This window comes from Papaver somniferum, chromosome 1 (genome assembly GCF_003573695.1).
Source record: "Papaver somniferum cultivar HN1 chromosome 1, ASM357369v1, whole genome shotgun sequence".
Classification (NCBI taxonomy): Eukaryota; Viridiplantae; Streptophyta; class Magnoliopsida; order Ranunculales; family Papaveraceae; genus Papaver; species Papaver somniferum.
Genome location: NC_039358.1, coordinates 100,070,776 through 100,080,425, shown reverse-complemented (window position 1 = coordinate 100,080,425; position 9,650 = coordinate 100,070,776). Strand labels below are relative to the sequence as shown.

The following is a 9,650-nucleotide window of genomic DNA, read 5'->3' as shown; positions in this document are numbered from 1 at the left end:
ATGAAATTTAGATAATTCCATGTTGACCATCTCACATATTTGTTGTTTCCTAGCAGAAGAGACTCCATCTATGAAACATTTACTTTTATCTTTATTGATTAGCTGCCCTGAGATAGCTTGATAGTCACCAAGTAAAGTGAATAAACTATTTAAGGATTTCTTGGCTCCATTGCAAAAAATAAAAACATCATCTGCAAAGAAGAGATGAGTTGGATGAATACCATTTTTAATCACCATAGGAAGAATTTTACCTTGATTAACTAACTGAGAAATGTTTCTACTGAGAACATCTTCCATTAGCACAAAAAAAAGTGGTGATAATGGATCACCCTGCTTTAAGCCTCTTCCCATTGAAAAAAAACCACAAGGTCCACCATTGACCATCACTGACATTCTTGCTGATTCAAATAGTGTAAGTAACCAATCACACCATGAGGATGAAAACCATATTTCTGCAGAACTTAAACAAGAAACTTCCATCTTACAGAATCATAAGCTTGAGAGATATCAAGCTTGAAAGCTACATTACCTCCCCTTCTTTTCTTCTTCATTTCATTTACCATTTCTGAGGCAAGCAAAATTTCCTCATGAATATTCCTACCCTTGATGTAAGCTGCTTGTTGAGGAGATATCAATTTGGCCATAAGAGTATTCATTCTTACTGTAATGATTTTAGTGAAAATCTTGAAAAGAACATTGCTTAACCCAATTGGTCTAAATTGGTTCGCCTTTTTAGCTCCTTGACATTTGGGAAGAAGAACTAAGAAATTAGAATTCATTCCTCTTGGTATGAACCTTCTTTTCCAACAAAACTGAATCGCTTCCACTAAGTCAGAGCAAATGATATCCCAGCAGGTTCTATAGAAAATACCAGAAAAACTGTCAGGACCAGAAGAACTCTCTGGATCCATTTGAAAAACGATACTTTTGATTTCTTCATAACTTGGCAGTGCATCCAACATTTCTTGGTCTGAAGTACTTACTAATGGAGGAATGACATCCAATAATTTCTCTGAAATACTAACCTCTTCAAATTCAATTTTTTGTTGAAAATGTTGAACCAAAGAATCAGCAATTAGAGAAGGATCAGATATGATATTACCATTGTTATCTTCAAGCTCACTAATTAAATTGGTTGCTTGCCTTATCTTCATCTTGGTATGAAAGAATTGAGTATTTGCAGCTCCTTCTTGAATCCATTTTTCTCTTGATTTTTTCCTTAGCAGCACATTAGCTTGTACTTCTCTACTGGCATGTTCATTTTGAGCTGTAACTAAATTTTTTAATGCTTCTTCATCAAAAGGATTCTCATCAGAATATTGCATTGCCAAATTAACTTTTTCTTCTGCTTCCTTTATCTTAACTTGAACATTTCAAAAAAACTTCCAATTCCAGTCATTTAACTCCTTCTTTAAGGCTTTTAATTTCTGCATAAAGATATAAGCTGGATCACCTGAAATATGTTTTGCCCAACACTCTTTTACAACTGATAAAAAATCAGGATGATAAATCCACATTTTCTGAAATTTTCTTGGACAATTATGAGGTTTAAGAATATTAGAGCAACCTCCCAATAGTGGTGCATGATCTGACACTATCCTTAAACCAACTTTATAACCCAAATCACCAAATTTCTGTATCCATTGTTGATTAAAGACTGCTCTATCTAGAATACACAAAATTCTGCTCTTGCCTTGCTGGCAATTTGACCATGAAAATTGTAACCCTGTTTTAGGAGCTTGAATAAGCTCACAATTGTCTAAACAAGTTGAGAATTCCAGTATTGAAGCTCTGTTAGGAGACTTACCACCCATTTTTTCATCAAGTGAAATAACTGCATTAAAATCTCCCAAAGCTATCCAAGGTTTGTTTAACTCACTAATGATTTCCATCTCAGACCATAAGAATCTTCTTTGAACTTTCTTCACATGAGCATGAATTCCTGATACAAGAACATCTCCAATACTCACTGTGATCATTTGACTAGAAACAGAAATTACTTGAGGAGTTGAAATATTTCTACTCCAAAACAACCAAATGTTACCCTTATTGTTATATGTAGAATTATGCATCACCATACTTTGCATTCCAGCTAAGTTTAACTTTTCACAGAAAGAATCACTGCATTTAACTTTTGGTTTTGCAATCCAAACTAAGGAAGGACTAAATTGTTTAACTAAAGACCTTAATTTATCCTGAATCCTAGGTCTTCTCAGGCCCCTGATATTCCAATATACTATCTTCATTTAACAGAAGGAGGAGGATTTTTAGTACCTCATTTTCCTTGATTTTTCCTGAAATTATACTTATTATTTGCTGGAACTTGTTTAGTTACCTTTGCTGGATCAGTTGGACTTGTAGCAGTTGATGAAGATGTTGTATTAGATACCATTTCCTTTTCAACTATTTTGGACCAAGAGGTCACTTTAACAGCTTCATTGGAAGTTTTCCATTCACAAACTTAATAGTAGTACTTCATAAACTGTTAACATTCTTTGGTGTTGTGACTATTGGAACTTCTTTAATGACAACTTCATTAACTATTTCACTTTCTTCACATTCAAGAGGACTGAATTTGCTTTTTTGTGACACATTATTTCCTGTAGTTAACTTGATAACTTGTGATTCATGAATAATATTAACTATGGAGTCCTCACCTGCTCTTTCTGATACATCACAAAAGTCAAACGGAATTTGCTGCTGCTTTGATGGTGTAGTAAATTGCTTTTGAACATTCACTTCAGCTGCATTATCAACTTTAGATTTATTCTGCTCAACTCTGCATTCAGTGGTTAGATGACCAATAGGGATCGAGATATTGCGCATGCCGCAAAAAAACCTAATTTTTGTAAATTAATAAAATTAGGTTAGAAAGATTGAATCTTGTGAGCTGACACAAAATCAATCAATTTCTGGTGAATTTTGTGCGTTCATACAGAATCACTAATTTTTTTACTCGAGAGCAGCACAACTTGCATGCCTCTGATTGAATATTTTCATGCACATCTTAATCTTGACACTTCGGGAAACTCATGATGCTCAGCTGTGAATGAACATTTGTTGTCATATCAGTCAATATTAAGAGTTCAGCCGGGGAACATAGCATATGAAAAATACTCAGCAAGCCACGCGTTAGTGAATAATGCATGCGGGAGATTAATAAAATTTACAGAATATTTGGGATTGTTGCTGGATGCACCAATATTATTCTAAATAAATTTCATAAGTATTAAACTACATAGTTCATGTGTAAGCAGAGAGATATGGACACTCATCAGCTTCTTAGCAGCTCTACTTCTTTCCATAAAGCAGGCACATAAAATACATGGTTTTACATTTTTAGCCCTGAACTAAAAACAACCATCAACATTAAGTCCCATGTTTAGTACGTAACAATGACATTGTTGCGGGGTAAGCAATAGATGGTGATAGGAAAAAAAATGAAGTTAACAAGACGAAAGAGATGGAAGTTACCAGGATAATCGTACTTGGCCTTCAGCGGTGAGACCGTATGGATAGTGATCTCTGCATCAACACATTGCTAGCTCGACTACATGGTATGAATATGGCAGTCATGAGCCCGACCAGTCATCCTATGCGCGGACCGAGGAGAAATCCTCTTACTACTCGAACTTGGAAATTTCGTGTTATATAAAAGGGACATCACCCTCTTATTTGATCGCTCACACCACCTCTTGTTCCTTTACTTACAGTGCTTCTCGACGTCGTCATCAGCATCCCATCACACCGAGAGTTCCAGTTTCCGACGGTAAGTAAGTGCATCTTTCGCCTTTTTTTTGTTTTGTAAACCCTGATTATAGGCATGACCTCCATGAGCTTGAAAACTTATCCCAATATGAATGATCCTTCTTTGTTGGAAGTATTGTAGTGAGTATCAGCAACAACATCAGTAACGAAGTAATCATCATCAGTTAGGATCAACAGCAAGACGAGTAAAAGGAATTGAGGTAGGCGCTGCTCTTTTCTTCTCTTCTTTTTTCGTGAAACCTAGCTTTAGGTTTCGGCCGCAGGTATAACTACCGCGGCAAAAAATTTGTGTTCGAGTGGGTGTAAACCCCTACTCGTACAGGTTGTGGGTGTACATCCTATAGCGCCCCCAAAGATAGCAGATGACTAATCCAAGAGATTAACGAGTAAAGAGGCACTAAAAATCTAAAACATTTACTTAAACATTCAATTAAGAAATCTGTTGCAAAACTTAACCCAAAAACTATCACCGCTCTGAATTATATATATACAAGAACTCCTTTCAAATGATACTTACACAATAGTCATTTGGTTTACAAATATAATATACAACATAATAAACATAACAGAAGTTAACCAACTAATGAAATCAACCCCTCGAAGCTTTCGCTGCGCAACTCTGATCTGTCTCTGAAACTGAAAGTGGTAAAGGGTGAGCACATCATCCCTAAAAGGGGTGCCCAATAGGAATAACATTTAACTTAATCATTGGAATGATTTGGAAAACAATTCATGTTTTCCCAAAACACTAAAAGACAACCAATTCATAGAGGTAAACAATCATGTATATGGAACTAACTCCTTCTTAATACAATGTATATATTGTTGTCGACCAATTCCTTACACACCTATTAATTTATATTAGTGTCGACCAATTACTTACACACCTATTACGCATAAAAGATCGAAAGTAAGTAGATATAAATGAAGGAGCGTATCCTATATACCACAGATGGAAATTCTCATTTTCCAGACATTCAGATGGAAATTATTATTTCCCAAACAATTCATAAAGAAAAACAAAGCATTGCAATTCCTTTCCAAGCAATGGAAAGATTAAAAGAATCAACGATACTTTCGGAATTTAAAATAAAACAATGCATGGAATACACAACCAGACAATGCATGAATTGTTAAACATAAGCTTTTGTAAAAGAAAACAACCATAATCACAAAAAAGTTACATGTAAATTCCCACCTCTTTTGATGACAAGCCACGCCTACCTCGAGATCCACAATCCTCTGATTCATCCTTTGAATCGAGCGTTGTTAATAAAGACTAACTGTTAATCACACAAGAACTGTAAGAATCTAGCCAAAAGGCTCACATAAGGCTCAAACATAATTTGATACAAGTTCCAGTTATAAGCTAACTGCACTATCTAATGTTTCTAAGCCCATTTATGGTTTTACAGTTCTTTCAACTCTACCTTTAACATATTAAAGGTTTACTAATTGAATTACATTGGTTCTATAGTCCATTCGATAAGTCTAATGAATATCTACAACTTTGTAGAAGAAACCAAAGGTCAATTCAGACCATAAGAGGTCTGAACAATCAAAGTATGAAAACTATGCTTAAGCCCAAGTCCATTAATCCGTCCCATTAATCTAAGTCCCGGTTCATCTGGTCAAATGACATTCTCTAACGGTGAATCTAATAGTTAACGGGTCTCTAACAGTCAACGTCTAAGGTCAAGTCTGGTCAACTGATTCCAAGGTTCACTAAATCATTCTGAGTCAAACCGATTCAACTCAAGTTAACAGGGTTAACTCATCTCAGTCAAATAAACTGAGTCAGGTAAGTCAGCTACAATGACTGGGATGACAAATAGGCTTAATTCCTATTGCAGGCTACATTTCTTACACCATATCCTTCTTTATCATTCAGTTCTACCAGATTATTCACAAATATCAACTTCAACTTAACATTTCAATCATACATTCAATGCATACAAAACTTCATAACTCACTTTAAATTCAAATACAGATTACCTGTAATTTGCAGTTACAAGCTTTTACAAGAGAGATTTAACTCCACACTCATCTAACCCTCATACCAACACTTCATCCATACAACATCTCATGCAACTTGTTCATCCATAATTCTGTCTTCATTTCAACACTTCTCTTTCCTGCCATTGACTGTTCCATTCAATAAGAACAACTCTGCACTCATTCCTAAAATCCATACCACCATCACATCTCAGTTACATTTCCCTCAGAACCATCATCTTTTCTTCTGCAACATCATTCATCTTAAATCCTTATTACAGATATATTTATACCCATTCACATACACCCATTCAAACACAATCACTAATCTCAACTCCATTTTCATGAAGCAACACCCTCTGAACCACTGTAACACACAACGCTACTCTGTAATAACAATTCTCACAATAACAGCAACACCACCAGACCCATTTGAGAGTCACACTCAACCTTCAATTCTATCTATCTATAATACAAAACAAAATGGGTTTTTGAGCTTGAACGGTCGGATAACATTTTGAGAGACAAACATTGCATCCGACCATCCCAGTCTCATCTCAGCAAGACATCTTAGGGTCGTCGTTTCTGTAACCCTTTTCATTATGAATCCAAATTTATTAATCTTAATTTTTGCATCACCTCTTAACTCAAGATATTCAAAGAAACATTAAATGAAATCATAATATATCATATATGCATTAATTGGATTTAGTGGTGTCATGATGAATCTAATGGGAAATGAGATTTATTTATTTATTTTTATTCATAACTCATAAGTGAGATATGCATACACACTATTACTTAAATGATTTTGTGTTCGTTTTTGGATAATGTATATGAATAATTTACAATGTATATATAGAAATTATTTTCGCTTAAAACAAAATATAAAACTATCTTGCAAAGGACCATGATTTAAAGTCTAGAAAAAAAAAAAAAAATTACACCAGTCAGATATCATATTAAAACATCGTCGTTACGGCACGAGCAATCTCTAGATATTTATTAGAACTCTCTTTTAACCTCATGTTGTGTTGTTACGGCACGGGTTATTTCTAGTTCATTGTACAAAACTATCATTTACAGCTCATACATCTCTGTTACACCCCTCACTGCACATTCACTTCCCAGTAGATAAATCGAACCAAACTTCTCAAACTTATCAGAGATTCACTTTCATCAACATCCTTTTATAAACCTCAACTAACACCATATCTAAATCTTCCTCCTGTAACTCAAATCCACAAGAAATCCCAACCAAAGAGACTAATCCACACAAACCCATTCTTAATTTACAAAATATTAAGCAATCACACAATACATGAATTAATTCAGGGAACTACCTTTATGTTGCTTCTAAAACAGTCACTTGAGTCAACACCACCACAAATAATCACTCCTTAATCCCTTTTTACTTATCTCCCTCACATCCTCAAATTTATCACCAGCCATTTGAGTATAAACCCTAATTTAATTCCCAAATCCTTCTTCTATGATTCGAACACAAAATAACGTCCTAATTCTTTAAATCAAAAAAACCCATTATTAATTCAATCCCCTAAATCGACAACTTCATCTGTTGATTCTTCTTTGAACTTCTTACGAACCCTAATTCAATTACTGAGAAACCCTAACTCTAATTTTTCATGAGAACAACATTCGAAAATCAATTAAACACCAACCCAATCATTCTTCATCTTCTAGCAACTCAATTTGCTTGCCAATTGAATATGAACTCGAAATCAAGTCTAAAACCTAATTTAACTTCTCCTGATTACTTTTCTGGTGACACTAAAGCAACCACTTAAAAAACACCACCGCCAATAGTTACTTATTGATCTTTCCCATATTTTACTAATCACAAAATCACCCATTTAATTTCTTCCAATCACTCGCAGAAGAAGAACAGGGAAGAAAACGGAAGAAGAAAAAGAAAGAAGAAAGAAGAAAAGAGAAACTGATTTTCTCTTCGATTCATCCGAGGATAAGGCCGACCAAAAATTATTAAGGCACCCAGAAAAATGACACGGGCATCCATTCGGTCCAGATGCAAAATGACTATTTTTCCATTCACACATATCTGATGATTACTTCTTCGTCTGATATCCAAATGACACGTTCGAGTAGTCCATTTCACATAACTTTTTGAGATCTATCTAACGATACTAGTTTCGTGTCTAAATCGTTGTTAGATTAATTTCTATTATTTAATATTCATGCTAAACTAATCGATTTATTAATGGCTAAGTCGTCTTTTGACTAGTCTAATAAGCGTTGACGAGCTTGAGGGTCTTTACACATCCCGCGGACATTTTTTTTTTGAAAGCGTGAATATGTCTCAATTCACCATTCTTGCCAGCGTGTAATCCCCATATTTCTTCATCCATGAGTTTCGACCATTAGTGATTACATCAAATTTTTTATAAGAAGTCTCATGCGTGACTCCATTCTTTTAAAGTATGAAGTAGTGACTCTTTTCCCGTATTGTTCATGTAGTTACTCAAAAGTGAACAGTAACGTAAGGAATTCTTATTTGGATAAGATGTCACCTGAAGATGTTTCTGTTGCTAAGCCAGGAAGTATGAATGACTCCAAAGATATTTCGAACATAGATGATGAATTCTTCAACTGCCTCATACAACTATCAGGACTTAACCCGGTCATGTAATAACTCTCCTTACTGATTTGGAGAATGAAGAGGTTGTTCCGTCAATTTCTCCAGAGCGCGTAATAATGTTTTGTCTGCAGAAGAAAGAATATCCAGCTTCCCTCATTGATTTAAAATCTGCCATAACCCGTTGCGCTCTTATGATGGATGGATGAGATATATGTTGGGCAATGATCGTGTCAGGGACAATCTGATCAAAGCACAAATCGCGAAAGTTGTCAAGGCGTCTGAAACGCTTCATATTAGGAAGGATGTTGCAGGTTTAATCACTTTCATTTCTCGATGGTGCATGTCCACCCATACGGCTATATGTAGATAGGGTGAAATGACTATCACTTTAGAGAGTGTAGATGTTCTGTTGAGCCTTCCAGTCGTGGGGAGTCTTGACTTCAAATTATCCGATGAAGAAGAGGTATGGTACGCTACACTAGTTAAAAAGATAGGAGAATATAACCCGAAGGAAAGTGATGAAAAATGCTTCTACACTTTGTGGGTGTATGAATGGTTTCCTATGAAACCAAATCCCGGTCAGGTATTGAATGAAACACTCAGTGTTGCTGCATTTTTGTGTATGTGGCTATCTAGAAACATTTTTGATGATGGTTCTGGTACGAAGGAAATAAGACCGAAGCTTGTTACGATTGCTATTAGGCTGGCACAAGTTGTGGTTCTGCTTATAGGCGGCTTGTTTCTTGGTTACTTGTATTCCCACCTCGACTCGCTAGCAGCAGACATATATGCTTCCAACGGATATATGAAGATAGAATCACATATTAAAATTGATTTTCTCCAGGCATGTTTATGGTAACACTTCGAGGGTTATGCTCCTAATCATTTAACTTCATTCTCTAGCATATACGGAGGCGCCAGAATACTCCGTTGGTTGAATAGACGCCAAAAACCTGGCCTAAACCTTATTGATTTCTTTGACAATATGCATGCGATAAAGTTTCGTCCTTGGGCCCCAGTTCACCCATCCATAATTCAGCCGAATACTTTCACTTCCGCTTCATGTATAACATTGCACTCGGACAGAGATGATATGAGTATTGGAGAAACTGTGTTCATGCGGAGCTGCATACCTGGATATGTTCCGTCCTTTTTCATGGGTACTTTTGCTGTGAATTCTTATAATATTGATAGGGCCGCTCGTCAGATGGGGTTTTGATCAGGGAATTCCATTTTTCCGTCCGTCAACACCCCCAGAAGACATTTTAAA

General features: G+C 35.6%; 1 protein-coding gene across 1 annotated transcript; it reads right to left on the bottom strand.

The window, feature by feature from the left end:
- Positions 1–461: 461 nt before the first annotated feature.
- On the bottom strand, positions 462–1,325 carry LOC113348103. The gene has a single exon (XM_026591808.1). The coding sequence runs from the start codon at positions 1,323–1,325 to the stop codon at positions 462–464; it is 864 nt and encodes a 287-aa protein (XP_026447593.1).
- Between the last annotated feature and the right edge of the window lie 8,325 nt (positions 1,326–9,650).